General features: G+C 38.5%; 2 protein-coding genes across 25 annotated transcripts in view; one reads left to right on the top strand and one right to left on the bottom strand.

Moving 5' to 3' along the window:
- Strbp (spermatid perinuclear RNA binding protein) overlaps positions 1 to 17,213 on the bottom strand; it is a 181,166-nt gene that overhangs the window by 99,834 nt on the left and 64,119 nt on the right. For 2 of the 24 annotated variants that reach the window (XR_013050281.1, XM_006992530.4), the window contains exon 1: positions 1,554 to 1,706. The exons of the other annotated variants lie outside the window; for them this stretch is intronic. The gene's annotated coding sequence lies outside the window, so the exon portion shown is untranslated. Of the gene's footprint in view, positions 1 to 1,553; positions 1,707 to 17,213 lie in introns of those variants that run through there. 24 annotated transcript variants of the gene reach the window in all.
- Positions 6,140 to 17,213, top strand: part of LOC121828560 (uncharacterized) — a 54,340-nt gene continuing 43,266 nt past the window's right edge. The window contains exon 1 of the mRNA XM_076568758.1: positions 6,140 to 6,242. Coding sequence (XP_076424873.1) covers positions 6,140 to 6,242 — 103 coding nt within the window. The remainder of the gene's footprint in view (positions 6,243 to 17,213) is intronic.

The following is a 17,213-nucleotide window of genomic DNA, read 5'->3' as shown; positions in this document are numbered from 1 at the left end:
GTTTATGCTGTATCTTATCTTCCTCTCCTCTTAAAAATACACTGGACATATACTCTGTATTAAATAGTGCAGTTTCTAACAGTATGTTTAAATCTTATGTGCCATTCAGAAGCTGTCTGAATTTATATGAAGAGAACCTGACTGATGAAGAAACTACAAAAGGAGGCAACATATGATGACCACAACACATGGAAAAGGTCAACTGCAAATGAAGAAGCTAATGAAAAAGTTTACAGATACAGAACTTGGACTTAAAAATGAGAATCAGACTCTTAAGAACATTTCAACATTTATTAAAAGTAGCCAGAGTAAATAAACCATAAGGATGAAGAAATAATCTTCACCCAAATGCTTCTTATCTTCTAAGTAAATGCTCTACCTCTAAACTATTTCACCAGCCCCAGTCACTTGTTCATACTGGTTTTGCCAGTATAAAGGCCCCTAACTTTTAGAAGTGTCATATGGGAATAAAATATAAAATGTCAAGTATCAGTTGACACTGAGAAAGAAAAAATAATCCCACCAGTCAACTTTCAAGTCATCTCTAGCAAGTTCAGTTTTTCATATCCCTTATTTTCTCTAAGTACAATATATCTTTTTTAAGAGACTCCATCATGTGTGTGTAACTTCATTAAGATCAAATGAAGTCTGGGAAAGCATATCAGAAATAAAAGGCACAATATTTCAACAATAACTGACTATATACAAAGATATTTGTTTGCCAATCTATAAGAAACACAAAGAACACACACACACACACACAAAAAAAAAAAATGGGTTGTATGACCCTTACACAGGGGGGCACATATCAGATATTTACATTATGATTCATAACAGTAGCAAAATTACAGTTATAAAGTAACAGTGAAAATAATTTTATGGTTGAGGGTCACCACAATATGAGGAACTGTATTAAAGGGTCGAAGCTTTAGGAAGGTTGAAAACCACTGACCTAAATACTATTATCTAAGAAACAACACCAAGTGTTGATTCTCTGGACTCACATTATATCCCACTGAAAGGCAAAATCTCTAATGAAATCATTCTCATCAACGCAAATCTACATGACTCCTAATAAACAGTTGCCAGATAAATGTTAAAGCACACTTCAAATTACAATTAGCAACTTGTTAGGTTATTTTCCCTAAAGGCATCTGATTTAATGCTGAACTCTCCAAACAGTAAAATAAATGCATAAGTAGTGCCCATTCTTAAATTATTTTCCACTGTCCTTTACTGGCAATATTTAAAGACACTAGCACTTTAATATTGCAAGTCTAAACTAGTTTCTCTGACACATCTTTGCATTTCAACTTTGTAAAGATTAATGAACCTTTGCCATATGGTGGTGGTGGTGGTGGTGCTGGTGGTGGTGGTGGTGGTGGTGGTGGTGGTGGTGCAGCACACCTTTAATCCTAGCACTTGGGAGGCAGAGGCAGGTAGATCTCTGTGAGTTCAAGGCCAGCCTGGTCTATAGAGTGAGTTCCAGGACAGTCAGGGTTACACAAAGAAACTCTGTCTTGAAAAACCCAAAGAAAAAAAGATTAACGAACCTTCATTTAAATGCACTTCTTGCTTGTCAGTCCTGATGCTTCAATGGCTTTATACTATTTCCTGTGGCATAAAATTTTAACAGAGGAGGCAATTTTTATTCTTCATGCTTATGAAAGAAGCTTGGTTAGCATCCTCAGGTTGCAAACAATTTCCTGAAGAGGTTAAACAGTACCTTTAGATAACATTTCTAAATTAATCAACTAAAATAATTGCTGTATTTTTCCTATGTCATCTTTAGAACCTCCTTCCATGATTCATTGCTTCATCACAGATTCAATAGTAACTTCTTCCCTCTCTTTTTAACTACGGATTCTTAACATGGAATGTTTTCTTCATTGTTACTTACCTACAAAATGAAATAAATGAAATGTGAACTAGGAATGATATATAATATGCTATTTTAATTATGATATGAACAGACACTAAGTGAATCACATCATTATTTACAGTTAAAACAGCTTCAATGGTGTTACATTCCCAATCAGGTACAAAGATATGAAAATAAACTCTGATTAAAAATGTGTATCCCATATACATTCTGCTAGTGAGTAGAATTGTAATCCCCCATTTTCTAGGCACTGGGATGAACATTAATAAGCACTTAACTACAATAACAATAACAGATTATGTATAAACACTTTAAATAATGTTTTCTGTATTCCTGGTATTATTGTACACACACTGCATACATTACTTCATTTAATCTTCACAAAACTACAATTCACAGACCCAAACCTGGAGATTTTTAAAAGGATAGCTGGGGTTTAGAGAGATGATTCAGTGGTTTTAAGAACACTAACTGTTCTTCCTAGAACAGTTGTAAGTGTAACCCTAATTGTAACCCTAGCAGGGTTCAATTCCTATAACCGTACCAGGAAGCTCACAATTACCTGTTGTTCCAGCTTTGGAGGACCTGGTGCCCTCTTCTGGCTCCATAGGCACCAGGGTATGAACAGAAAAACAAATACACATAAATAAAACTAAAACTTTAAAAAAAAAAAAAAAAACACTAAACTACCCACAATAGCCAGGCATGGTGAAATACATCCACCAATAATCCCAATACTTGTGAGGCTGAGATAAGGTTGCTAGTTCTTGACTAGTCAAAACTCAAAAAATAAAAAATAAAAAGTAATTACTCACATAAAAGTAAGAAAGTGGCAAAGTGATAATTCAAAGTTCTGTTGGAGAATGCTCAGCAGTTGCTATGTTTGCAAAGGGCTCCTAAGCTACACAGAGAGAAACCTTGTTTCAAAAAAACAAACAAAAACCAAACAAACAAACAAACAAACAAAAAACTCAAGTAATTTTTAGAAAAACAACATTGGGACTGGAGAGCTCAGAGGTTAAGAGCATTGGCTGTTTTTCAAGAGGTCCTGAGAGCAATTCTGAGCAACCACAAGGCAGCTCACGACCATCTATAATGATATCTGATGCCCCTATATATACAATGCAGAACGCTGTGTAGATAATGAATAAATCAACCTTTAAAAAAGAAAAAAACAACCTTAATACCAGGTAGTGGTGGCACAGGACTTTAATCCCAGCACTGAGAGGCAAAGGCAGGTGGATCTCTGAGTTCAAGAGCAACCTGGTTGAACAAAGTGAGTTCTAGGACAGCCAGGACAGTTACACAGAGAAACGCTGTCTTGGGGGGGGGGGGGGGGACTTTAAAAACTTCCAAACTGCCGGGTGGTGGTGGTGCAGGCCTTTAATCCCAGCACTCCGGAGGCAGAGACAGGTGAATCCTGTGAGTTTGAGGCCAGCCTGGGCTACAGAGCGAGCTCCAGGAAAGGCTCCAAAGCTACACAGAGAAACCCTGTCTCCAAAAAAAAAAAAAACACCCTTCCAAACTAAGGAGAAAACCCAATTTATTTTTCAAATGTATGTGTGTGTCCCCAGTACAATGCTTATCCTTTCAAACTAGAAAGTTGTAACTTTTAAAGTTCAAAAGCCCAAGACTTAGTGGAATTAAGTGCTTTGAATAAATTAAATGACTGAATAAATGTATTCTCCAGATGAGATATCTCAGCTAGAGATACTAACTTATAAGCTAGGGTAAAAACAGTACTTGAAGATGGTACTGGAAGACACAAAAGTCTAGATGTGGTCCTCAACAGGCTCTCAAGGTTTTAAAATGAAAGAAGTGAGAAACAAGGAAGGAAAAAGAAACTGACAAGGACTTGGCAATAACATGTAGGGGTAGGAAAGAAGACAGAAGGTAGACAACACAGCATCCTGAAAGCCAAGAGTACTTAAGGAGGTATCAGAGTACTCAACCACCAACTGCTACTTTTACATCAAACTAAATGAAGACTGAAAACAGACTATAAATGTAGGCATGCTGGTGCTACTCATGACCTTGTCAAGTGCATTTTAAGTTGAAAGGCAGAAAAAGCCCGATACAAACTGGCTTCAAGAACATGATGAAGAAAATCTCAAGAAGTCATACACTGCCATATTGCCAGTGGGACTATAAAATCACGCAATCATTTTTTTGGAAACCAGCCTGCCAGTTCTTCAAAACATCAAATATATTACATGACTGAGCAATTCTATTGCTAGGTATACACCCATAAGCATTTTTAAAATACATTTTAAAAAAATGTCAGACAGTGGATCTCTGAGTTTGAGGCCAGCCTGGTTTACAGAGTAAGTTCCTAGACAGCCAGGGCTACACAAAGAAACCCTGTCTCAAAAATAAATACATGTATAAATAGATATTTTTCATAATAGCCATAATATGGAAACAAATCTAATGTTCATTAACTAATGACCAAGTAAGCAAAATGTGGTGTATCCATATAATGGAGTATTTATTACCTGGCCATAAAAAATAACAAAGGGTTAAATAACATGGTATAGTATGAATGAGCTTTGAAAACCACTATGGTTTGAATGTTAAATGTGTTAGAATTCCTAGCCACTCCCCAGCTACATGACCACACAAGCACTGTCCAGGAGCCAGGCAAGATGCTAGTCAGGATCATGTAATTTGCACGTAGCATGATCACACAATCTATGTGCATGCATGGCATAGCTACATAAGCCCATATGTGCATGTGTGGGGGACCCTATAAAAGCGGGTTCATCTATTCCCTCTCCTCTCTCTTCCTGCACGGTCATTCCATAGGCCTATGCACACCCCTTCTGTTCCTTCCCCTTAATAAACTCTTACAGTGGGCTTCGTTGTACCTCATGGCTTCTCTTGTACAGTAAACAGCTCTGCTTAATAAGAAAATGTCCTTCATAAAATCATATCTGAACACTTGGTCCCCAGCTAATGGCTCCGCTTGGGAAGGTTCTGGAAGCAGGCCTTAAGGTTTTATAGCCTGGTCTCGATTCTGTTCACTCTGCATGGATGCAATGAGACCTGCCAGCTTCCTGCGCCTGTGCACTATCTTCCCCACTATGATAGACTTCACTGCCATGGAACCATAAGCCAGAACTAATCCTTTCCCCTTCAGTACAACAAGAACATTAAACAAAAACATAATTAGGCAAAGAAACTAGACATAAAGACCATGTATTACATTATCTCACTTATACAAAATGTCCAGAACAGGTAAATCTTTATAGATGTGGCAAGTAGATCAGTGATTTCCAGGGACTGGGGAGAAAACGACAGAAATTGTTCAGGGCTTTTTAAGGGATAATAAAAATGTTCTAGAATCAGTGGAATGGATGTACAAGGATAGAATACATTAAAACACAGAATCATACCCTTGAATTTTTTTGTTATATCGTGTCTTAGTGTTCTGCTGTGAAGAGACACCATAACCACAGCAACTCTAATAATGGAAAGCAATTAATTGGGGCTTGCTTATAGTTTCAGAGGTTTAGTCCATCATCCTCAGGGTGGGGAGATGATGGCATGCAGGCAGACATAGTAGCTCAGAGTTCTACAACCAGATCCTCAGGCAGCAAAAAGAGAGAGATCCTGGGCCTGGCTTGAGCTTTTTACACACTTGACATACCAGAGTGACACACTTGCTCCAACAGGCCACAACACCTAATCGCTCTCAAGTAGCCTCTCAAGTATCACCACTCCCTAATGATCAAGCATTCAAATATATGAGACATTCGTATTCAAACCACCACATATAGATTACATTTCAGTAAAAAAAATAAATAAATAAATAAATAAATAAAATTATATCTAGCAGTTAGAATGAGGTCAATTGATTTAACATGAGTAAAATTACATTTATGTGTTTTAAAACAAAACCATGGTCATACAGGAAAGTTGAAGAAAGGGATTCCTACACCACTATCTTGAGTATTTGGAAGGAGATGATAACATGTAGTACATAAGAATTTGATTTAATAAAAGCACAAGTAGTTCTATGGTTAAGAATGAGGGTGGAGGGCCAGAAGTCACCCAAGTGCTGCCCAGGGCCCTCAGTACCACGTGGCCAAAAGCCTCCAAGGGCCACTACAATGAACAAATATGTGATGGAGAGGTGAGAAAGGCAGATAAATGGAGCAGTACATGCACTAGGGAGAGAGAACTGGAGACATGATAATGGTGACAGGTCAGAGGACTAAGGTCCACATGCTATCATTGCCCAGTAGGGTTGGCAGGATGGTGTACAACAGCCTGGAGCTTATGCAGATGCAGACGCAGCCCCCTAACCTGCCGCCCAGTCTCAGGATTCCCCTGGCTCTGGTCAATGATGGAGGCCACAGTTAAGGAAAGGCTCACTTTCTGGAATGGACCTCCTCAAATGACCACCATGGTCAATGACACCACCCAATGTCACATAGGTGTTGGTGGTCTATGCTGTTGGCCCAGGCCAAAATGAAGCCTGAGATCCTGCCTGATGCCTTGGTGACCTCCTCAGGCTTTGCTGCCTTGGAGAGCCATGCTGATGTGAGTGGCCTGTGGAGCCACCTGAGACCATGTTGAGGCTCATGATCCATGCAGCTGCTGAGATTCATGAGTGGGTCAGTGGTGGTGATACAGCCAAGGATCTTGCTTGATGTCTGTGGCCCATGTTACCACCAAAGCCTATGCAGATGCCTATAATAAGGACTGTGTCCTGAAGCAATGTTAATGTCTGCTCAGGCCACCTAATGGCTCTCCTCAGCTGATGACTTCTGACACAGATGCAAATGAAGACTCATCCGCCCTTGGGGGGCTGGCCACTAGGAATTTGACCATGCTCTGGTGAACATATGGATCACACAAAACTTGTTGGGGGGGTAGTTTTTGGAGGGAAAGGTCAGAGGGGAAAAGGGGTGGACATGGGAAGATGGGGAGGTGAACATGATCAGGGTTCATGATGTGAGATTCCCAAATAATCAGTTAAAAAAATAATTAAAAAATAAGAATAATGAGGGCAAAAACTGCATAGATACATAATGCTTCATTGTCTTTAGAGAAGTAGGGAGCAAGGTTGGATGGAAGTGAAGGTGTTATTGATTTAAAAAGAAAGAAACACAAGTCCCTAGTGATGATGCATAGCTTTTCCTCATTGAAAAGAGAGGGGCAAGATGATCTTAAACTCAAGGCCAGGATGAGCTATACAATCTGGACTATTGTTTGTTTGTTTGTTTGTTTGTTTGTTTGTTTGTTTTTTGGATTTGTTTTTGTGTGTGGTTGTTTGTTTGTTTGTTTGAGACAGGGTTTCTCTGTGTTGTTTTGGTGCCTGTCCTGGATCTCGCTCTATAGACCAGGCTGGCCTCAATCTCACAGAGATCCACCTGGCTCTGCCTCCCAAGTGCTAGGATTAAAGGTGTGCGCCACCGCCGCCCAGCCAATCTGGACTATATTGTAAGATGAGAAGAAAAAGAATCTTGCTGGGTGGTGGTGGTGGTATTTTTCTTTAATTAAAAGAATGATGAAATAAGGGATTGGAGAGATGGCTCAGTGGGTAAGAGCACTTGTTCTTGGAGAGGACACTGGTTCAGTTCCTGGGACTCACATGGTTGTTTAAAACCATAGATAACTCCAATTTCAGAGAATATACCACATTCTTTTAACCATCAGCAACAGGCACGCATGTGATGCATACACACACACACACACACACACACACACACACACACACGGAGGCAAAACACTCAGACATAAATCTAAAACAGAATACAAGAATTCATCAAAAAAGATACTGATAGAAAATGTGAGGTAAATAAAAGGAAATATTAGCACTAGGATTGATGTTGCACTGACTGTATAACATTTATAATTATTTCAGTTTCCTGCATGTTTAAGATTTTTCATAACAAAATCAGGGAGAATTGCAGCAGTAATACATTGCACTGACTTATTTATAGAAATAGTTTCTATACATACATGCACTCAGGCTAATATATATGTTGCCCTAGCCTTACAATGGAAACTCAAAAGAAATTCAACTAGTATAATTAAGTTGCTTCCTTTCTTTAGGCAGTAGTTTTCAAAGTGCTGAGTCTATTTTTCTAGTTTACCTGCTTCTTTTAAGTGACAACCATAAGACAGGCATGACTTAATCCCAGCACACAGGAGGCAGAGGTTGGGTAAATCTTGGTAAGTTCAAGTGAGTTTGAGGCCAACTTGCGCTAAATAGCAAATTCCAAGCCAGCCAGGGCTACATAGTGAGGATATCTCAAACAAGTAAACAAAGAGAAAGACAACAGTGAAGTACAACTAAAATATAAAATAAAGTACTTTCAATTTCATTCCTCTTTAAAACTAGTTTTTTGTTTGTTTGTTTGTTTCAGAGCTGAGGACCGAACCCAGGGCCTTGCACTTGCTAGGCAAGCGCTCTACCACTGAGCTAAATCCCCAACCCCTTAAAACTAGTTTTACAAAGAAAAATCCAAATCAGTTTTCTATTATCATAACCAGTCAACATCACAACAAAAAAAGAACTTGATGCTTTATGCTAGTAACTTTCTTCACAAAGCAAACAGACATAACCAAAGACTCTAAAACTGGTCAAAAGCCTAAAACAAGAACACTTCTCAATAATAATAATAATAATAATAATAATAATAATAATAATAATAACAATAAATAATAATAAAATAAGCCTCTAGAGAGTGAAGATTCTTAGCAAAGATTACCAAGTAACTTCTTTGTGACACTGCTCAAATCCCAGGTTCATGCCCTTCCCATCCTCATCTGTGCTTTTTTTTTGGGGGGGAGGGGGGGCGCTATGTGTGAGTCATGTAAACTACATGCAAAGGCCAGTGCAGGACATTGGGTGCCCTACTCTATCTCTGTCTTACTGCCTTCAGACAAGTTCTCTCACTGAACTGGAAGGTCAGCATGTCACCTGGGCTGACTGGCCAGCAAGCTCTCAGGATGCACCTGCCTTCATCTCCCAAGTGCTGGCACACACATTCATGTCCACCTTTTTGACATGAGACTGGGCATTGGAGCCCAGGTCCTCATGCTTGCAGAGTAAAATACTCTTTGTCCATTGACCCATTTCCCTAGCCTGCCCTAGTATGTACTTAACATCTTCCTCCCCTTTTCTCAGGGGAGTAATATTACATGGAGTACTTCATCTAGGCAGTATTTTGCATTTATTTAAGGGCTTAATTCTTATTTTTACTAGACATTCATGTTATTAATACAGGTAAATACAGATATCACATTATGGCCAGGATTCAAATGACCTGTCTTGTAACTAATTATAGCTGAGCTTTATTTAAACGACTTAAAGGTTATTTTAGGCAAATAAGGAGGCAATAACAAAATTTTCCATTCCTAGCCAATGGCAGGACAAAATTTACATGTAACTAACTTTTCCTTAATCTAGCTTTTCCTTTTTATTCAATATGCATATGTTAAAATAACAGGCTACAGAAAGCTAAGTGTTATGGTTTGAAAAAAAAATGGCCCCTATAGGAAGTGTGGCTTTGTTAGAGTAGGTGTGGCCTTGTTGGAGGAAGTGTGTCACTGTAGAGAAAAGCTCTGAGGTCTCCTATGCACAAACTAAGCTCTGTGGCATACAATTGCTTCTGCTGCCTGTGGATCTAGATGTAGAACTAGAAATCTCCGCTCCTTCTCTAGCATCATGTCTGCCTACATGCCTGCCACAATGATAATGGACTAACCTCTGCAACTGTAAGCCACCACTCCAATTAAATGTTTTCCTTTCTAAGAGTTGCTGTAGTCATGGTGTCTCTTCACAGCAATAAAAACCCTAACTAAGACACTAGGTAACTATATTCTTGCAAAACCATCCAAAGAATGCTAACCTGAATGATACAGACTTCAATCAAGCTTCAGGGAATTTATGATATAAATTACTAAAAATTTACTGAAAACCTATCAACCAAAAATTAACTGCATCTTCAACAGAGTACACTGTTACTCTAAAAGATTACAGGTAATAAACCAGGTACAAAAAGAACAGTACTTGTGGATTTGGCTATAGCAGGGCCCTTGTCTAGCATGCACAAGGCCCTGAATTTGATCTTGGAGAGCATATGGGCAGGGGGAAGGAATATGGGATTTGTCTGTCTGATCTATTCCCATTTATACCAAAACTAAAACTGTAAGGGATAGCTAAAGGGCATTTTATTGTAAAGAAAAATAAAATAATGATTCTACTAAAATTTAGCTACACTAAAGTCATCTTTTCTGAAATAAATTAAGGAAAAGAATCTCTAACAAGGGGCTAGAGAGATGACTCTAACAAGAGTCCCAAGAAAAGTAATCCAAAAATTTAAAAAGGAAAAAAAGAATAGGCCTATAAAATTTGGTATGTTAAAATGGAGATATCCAGGCATGGTGGCACACATCTTTAACCCCAGTACTCAGGAGACAGAGGCAGGTGGATCTCTGAGTTCAGGGCCAGTTGGTCTATATTACATAGTGAGTTCCAGGACAGCTATGGCTGCATAGTGAGGCACTGTCTCAAAAAGGAGTAGGGGATAGCCTGAAGTTTCCACACTATTTTCATTCTCATTCTCATTCTCATTCTCTCTCTCTCTCTCTCTCTCTCTCTCTATATATATATATATATATATATATTTATTTATTTATTTATTTATTTATTATGTACACAGTGTGTGCCTGAAGAGGGTGCCAGGTCTCATGACAGATGGTTGTGAGCCACCATGTGGTTGCTGAGAATTGAACTCAGGACCTCCAGAAGAGCAGCCAGTCCTTTTAACAGCTGAGCCATCTCTCCAGCCCCCTTTTTTTAAAAAATATTTTATTTATTTATTTATTGTCTATACAGTGTTCTGTCTGCATGCCAGAAGAGGGTACCAGGTCTCATTACAGATGGTTGTGAGCCACCATGTGGCTGCTGGGAATTGAACTCAGGACCTCTGGTAGAGCAGCCAGTGCTCTTAACCTCTGAGCCATCTCTCCAGCTCCTATTTTCTCATTAATAATCCACCTATACAAATAATATTCTGCAACAGCCCACAGCTTCTAATACCTAACTCAAGTTACCAAAAACTCTGCAGCACCACTCACAACACTTTAATACTAAGGAAAATCTTGGATGTGGTGGTAAATGCCATTACTTAAGAACCCAGAAGGCTGAGCCAAGAAGATCACTAGTTCAAACCAACCTGGACTACATAGACACGGTCTCAAAAAAAAAAAAATTAAAAAGCTGGACATGCTGGCACACAACTTTAATTGTGGCACTTGGGAGGCAGAGGCAGGTGCATCTCTGTGAGTTAAAAGCCAGCTTGATCTACACAGCCAAGCCCTGACTCCAATTAAAAAAAAAAAAAAAAAAAAGCAGAGTATGTCTTGGCTTCTTACACAAAGTTGAAACTAACTAGATAAACACCATATTCCACAAGAAATATACTAACTGTAAACCAGAACTTGGGAAGATCATCTAGAGTTCAAGGTCAGCCTGGGCTACACTGTAAGTTCCAGGTCATCTTGGGCAACAGTGTGAGAAAGAAACTGTCTCAAACAAGAGAGGAAGAGAAGAGAGACATTTACTAAAAGAAAGCATAACTGTTCTAGTTTTATTTCCTAATTTATGTTTATAATTATTTCCTTTACTTAGTTTATGTGTCACTTTATCTCCTAGAAGCAAGGCTTTATTACAAAGTATTACTTCTAAGGAGTATAAGTATTTCATTAGCTGACATATCTAAAGAATTATATCAAAAAGCAAAAAAAAAAAAAATTTAAAAAAAGAATTATATCACCTATGAACGATGACTATAAGGCAATGCAAATCCCTAAAATATTTTCTGAACCTTTAAAATAAGATTATATATCATAGTAAATGTCAATAAATTAAGACACATTATTAATGATACAAAAGTAGTGACCATAGCAAGTATAAAAATTGTTGCACATAATTTTCTGACGCGGGGAAGGGGGGGAACCAAAAACCACCAAAGATGTTGTATGGATTATTCTAAAGCTCTGCAACTTCCCAGCTAGTTTTCTCCATTTCGTATTTGAGTCTCAGTTCTCTCGTGTGCTGTAAGAATATTGCTGCCTACTTATCTACTTACTTGACTGAAAGGATTGTGACAACAATCAAGAGTTGAATGTGTGCAACAATACTTTACAAACTATACCAGAGTACTGTTCTAGCCTATCTACTGAAACTCAGCATTACAGACTGTTACCTCTCCACCAGTCTATTCTCCATTACTTCCCAAGAGTTATAGCTGCAAAGAAACCTCTGTCTACACTGAGATCCCATAACTGAAAATGCACTAAGAAAAAGAAACTTCAATTTCCCATCCCTTTGAGCTCAATAAGGCGATGACACTAAGTGCTCAGCATGGAATTAGAAGGGATGCTGTGCAATGGTCATTTCACATGCTTAAAAGGAAATTTCTTGTCCCACAGTTCCAGTAAGAAAAACCTTGGAGGAATGGACTGAAGATAGAATCCCCATTCACTTAGGTCCCGAAATGCCTTTATAAAGGAGAGCCATGTACTACTATTCATTGAAATCTGGGAGTCTACTCACTGTATTTTCCAGTCTATTTAATAAAACAGGCAACAAGTGTAAGAAGAATACAATTATAGAATCCCAAACAGAAGCGGGTTTCTAATGTCCTCATACAGGGACACATAAAAGAAAAAATTCCCTTGATTATAGTTTCCCAAAAAGGCATTATTTGAGGAGAAATTAAATAAAGCATAGTGGTAAAAAAAGTAAACAGGCTCTGAAGTCAGACAACTTAGGTTCAAATCCCTGCCTTGCTAACTGTGTAACTTTAGAAATGTAACTTCTGCTATCACCTCTAAAGAGGAAGAAAAATAAAAGCAGTACTCACACTTCACGGAACTGCTATGTTTAAATTTTAAAAATAAAATTAGGTATTGCCATGATTTAAAGCTACTCAGCAGAATGCATGGTACCCAACATTCAGTAAATGTAAGGCTGTTCTTATTAAAATTATAAAGTCTACCATGATCCTGCACAATTTCACAAAGCTAATCATCTATCAGTGAAGCACTAAAATACTTCCATATATTCTCTGATGCAGGCTATTTGTACACTGTGTGAAGATGTGTCATTATGATTGGTGTAATAAAAAGCAGAATGGCCAATAGCTAGGCAGACGAGGTTAGGCAGGACTTCCAGGCATAGAGGAACTCAAGATTAGAATCTGGCACAAGAAGGAGACACCAGTGAAACACTGAGGCAGTCAGAGGTACATTAATGGAAAAGAAGTTTAAAAAAAAAAAAAAGAAAGAAACATAGGTTAATAGAATCTGTTAATTTAAGTTATAAGAGCAAGTTGGGAACAAGCCTAAGCCAAAGGCCAACCTCTCATAATTAATAGTAAGTTTTGGTGTCATTATTGGGGAGCTGGTGGTCCCAAAAGAAAGTCTGACCAGAAGGACTAACAACAATTCTCTTTGACCTAGTGTGATGTGACACGTTCTAGGAGATATACAAGTATATGAAGATTCCCCTACAAACAAACCAAAAGCCATCTATCCAATTGCCAGTAACAGAAGACAGCTACATAAAAGAAGCATAACCTAGGTTCTGGTTATTTAATAAAATCACCATAGCCACCAATAGAATTGTACAAAAAAAAAAAAATTTCAGTATTGACTGTATAGAAATGATAGAGCTGATTTTCAAGAGAAAAAAATTATCCTAGCATTACTCATATGCACATGATTTTTAAAAAAAATTAATCCTTTAATCCCAGCACTCAGAAGGCAGAGCCAGGAGGATCTCTGTGAGTTCGAGGCCAGCCTGGTCTACAAAGTGAGATCCAGGACAGGCTCCAAAGCTATACAGAGAAACCCTGTCTCAAAGAAAAAAAAAAGAACTGGGGATGGGGGAGTGGCGCATACTTTAATCCCAGCACTTGAGGTGGAGACAGGTGGATCTCTGAGTTGGAGGCCAGCCTGGTCTACAGAGTGAGTTCGGGACAGTCAGAGCTACACCAAGAAACCCTGTCTAGGGAGGAAAAAAAAAAAAGCTGAAATCCAATTAATCTAAAGATGTGAAACTACCTGTCCAATAAATTTTCAGAAACTTATAGTCTCTAACAATAAATTTTAATGCATAAAATCAGAGCTACATTAATTTACACATATACAACAGGAAAGCCACAGCAGACATTAAAGTCTGTCACAAAAACAACTCACATTGGGGGGGGGGGAACCCCACAACCACCACCATATACACACTCTGTCTTAGCTTAATTTCTTTTGCTGTAATAAAACAACTTACAATTCCAGGTTGAGTCTGAAGCAAGCTAATCATACCACATGCACAGAAGAGAAGGAGAAATGAACACATGTATGCTCACTTGCTTGCTTGGGCTCAGCCCAATTTCTCTACTGGAACAGTTCAGTAACCCCTTGCCTAGGGAATAATGCCAATGGGCTGAATCTTCTCACATCAATTAACTTAATCCACAAACATACCCACAGGCCAACCCAAGCAAGGTAGATGATCCCTCACTAAGATTCTGCTTCTGTCAAGTTGATAATTAAAACTGCCATACTCCAGAGAACAAATGCCTTACCACCAACCCTGATAACCTAGAGTTTGATCCTCAGAACACAAATAGTGAAGAACCAACTTGCCATAGGTTTTCCTCTGAAGGAACAAACACCACACGCACATACAAACACACACACACACACACACACACACACACACACACACAGGTAAATAAATAAATAAATAATGTGATTTATAAGTTAAAGTACCCCCAAAATAAATTCTACATATCATCATCTAGAAATCAGGTACAAGTTCACTAAGTTCAGGCTTAAAATACTACAGGTTTCAGAATGAGACTCTTTAAATGTTAGTAAAATTTTCCCAGCAGCCGGGCAGTGGTGGCACACACCTTTAAACCCAGCACTCAGGAGGTAGAGGCAGGAGGGTCTTTGTGAGCTCAAGGCCAGCCTGGTCTACAGAGTGAGTTCCAGGACAGGCTCCAAAGCTACACAGAGAAACTCTGTCTCAAAAAAAAAAAAAATCCCCAGCAGGGCTGGAGAGACTCTTCACCTGTTAAGAACACTGGCTGTAGGCCAGGAGTACTCAGAAGCAGAATCTCTATGAGTTCAAGGTAAGCCTGTTCTACACAGCAAGTTCCAGGTGAGCCAGGGCTACATAGAGACCCTATCTCAAAGAAAGGAGGGGAAGGAAAGGGAAGGGAGGAAAGGAAAGGGGAGGGAGGCGAGGGGAATGGAAAGAGTGAGGGAAGGTGGGAGGGAGGGAGAAGCAAGCAAGCAAGCAAGCACTGGCTGCTCTTCTAAAGGACCTACCTGGATCCAACTACCAGCACCCACATGGTGGTTCACAACCATCTATAACTCCATTCCAGGGGACTGAATCCCTATTCTGGCCTTCTTGTGCACCAGACATCCAAATGATACATAGATACACATGTAGACCAAACACTCAAGACACAAAATTTTTTTTTTATTTAAACAAAAGCCTAGAATGGTAGCAGGCACCTCTGACCCCAGCACTGGAGAGGCAGAGGCAGGCATCTCTGAGTTCTAGACCAACCAAGAGACCTTGCCCTCAATAAATAAATAAATAAATAAATAAATGCATACACATATACATACATACATACTAAAGTTTCTGCAGCAGTGGCAGTCATATTTATGCTTTTCTGCCATAAACATTTTCTTAATATGGAGCCACTGTCATGTTTTTCCTGGGTTACACTTAATCTCACTGATACATAAGTATTCTGACTTGACTTGTATTTGTATCACAAACTTAGGCACAATAGCATACATCTTACATTTTATAACAGCATATGTCTTGGGAATGTGGCTTATAATTGAGATCAAAGACTCCTGAAAGGCAATGACATCTCTTTCTGGTACACCATTCTTTTAACAGGAGTAAAATAATAACACCTACATGCCTAGCAGTGAACTAGAAACCATGCACAAATTACTTTTTTAAAAAAAAAATCATAAATGTGATTATTAATTATCCAAATTATTAAATATTTTAATAAATTACCCAATAACCTTTTCAGACACCAGACACACATATGGCTGAATATACATACATGCAGGCAAAACACTTATTTACATGCAAATAAATCTTTTCTAAAAAGAAAGGCCAAGAAACCATCAAGGACTCCAAGGAACATCTAAGGTCACTGAGCTAGTAAAGGATTGTCCTGATTCAAATAAGATCTTCTGACCAAAGCCCATTTTATTTCCAGCTATTTCCATACTTTATTTTCTTGCTCAGATTTACTCTTCTCCTCTACTTGAGTCCTGCTTATTCTTCAAAACTGACACCTCACAAAAATCCTCCAATTCTTCTTTTGGACTTGACTTCTCTTTACACAAAAGTTCAATGAAAGTAAGGCCTACGTCCTTTATTCTAGTTGTCTACCCCAAATTCAGCAATATGCTAGACCCAGAGTTATATATACAACACTATATCATAATGCTTCTTTGTTTTGTTTTTTAACTTTTTTTAAGATTCAGTGGAGGAAGGATAGCTTTTTCAAAAAAATGAAGCTGAAGGAACTAGGTATCTGTAAGACCAAAAAGAAACTTCAACCTATACCCTACACTTTATTTAAAAAAAAAAAAAAAAAAAAAAAAAAAAACTCAAAATGCAGCATAGACTTAAAAGTAAAATTATAAACCTCTTTTTTTCATTTTTAGGGGAAAAACAAAAAACCAAAAAATCCTTAGAACACACAGCTAGTAGACTTTGTTTTGTTTGGTTGGGTTTTTTGTTTGTTTGTTTGTTTGTTTGTTTGTTTGTTTTTCCAGACAGGGTTTCTCTGTGTAGCTTTGGAGCCTATCCTGAATCTCACTCTGTAGCCCAGGCTGGCCTGGAACTCACAGAGATCCGCCTGCCTCTGCCTCCTGAGTGCTGGGATTAAAGGCGTGTGCCACCACCGCCCGGCGCTAGTAGACTTAACTTGAGAATCAAGACCCTGACAGGGAAGTCCCTCACAGATACCCTCATAGAGATTATAGCCTGTGTTTAAGATCAAAAGACAAGCTACAGGCTGGGAGAAAATTCCAAACCTCAAACCTAATAGAGAAATTTTCACTAGAATATATATATATAAAGATTTATTATTTATTTATTTATTTATTTATTTATTTATTTATTTATTTAGTATACAGAAGAGGGTGCCAGATCTCATTACAGATGGTTGTGAGGCATCATGTGGGTGTGGGAATTGAACTCAGGACCTCTGGAAGAGCAGTCGGTGCTCTTAACTTCTGAGCCATCTCTCCAGCCCGA

Source organism: Peromyscus maniculatus, chromosome 4 (genome assembly GCF_049852395.1).
Source record: "Peromyscus maniculatus bairdii isolate BWxNUB_F1_BW_parent chromosome 4, HU_Pman_BW_mat_3.1, whole genome shotgun sequence".
NCBI classification, from domain to species: Eukaryota; Metazoa; Chordata; class Mammalia; order Rodentia; family Cricetidae; genus Peromyscus; species Peromyscus maniculatus.
The sequence above is the reverse complement of the archived record's forward strand: the minus strand, read 5'-3'. Positions and strand labels throughout refer to the sequence as shown.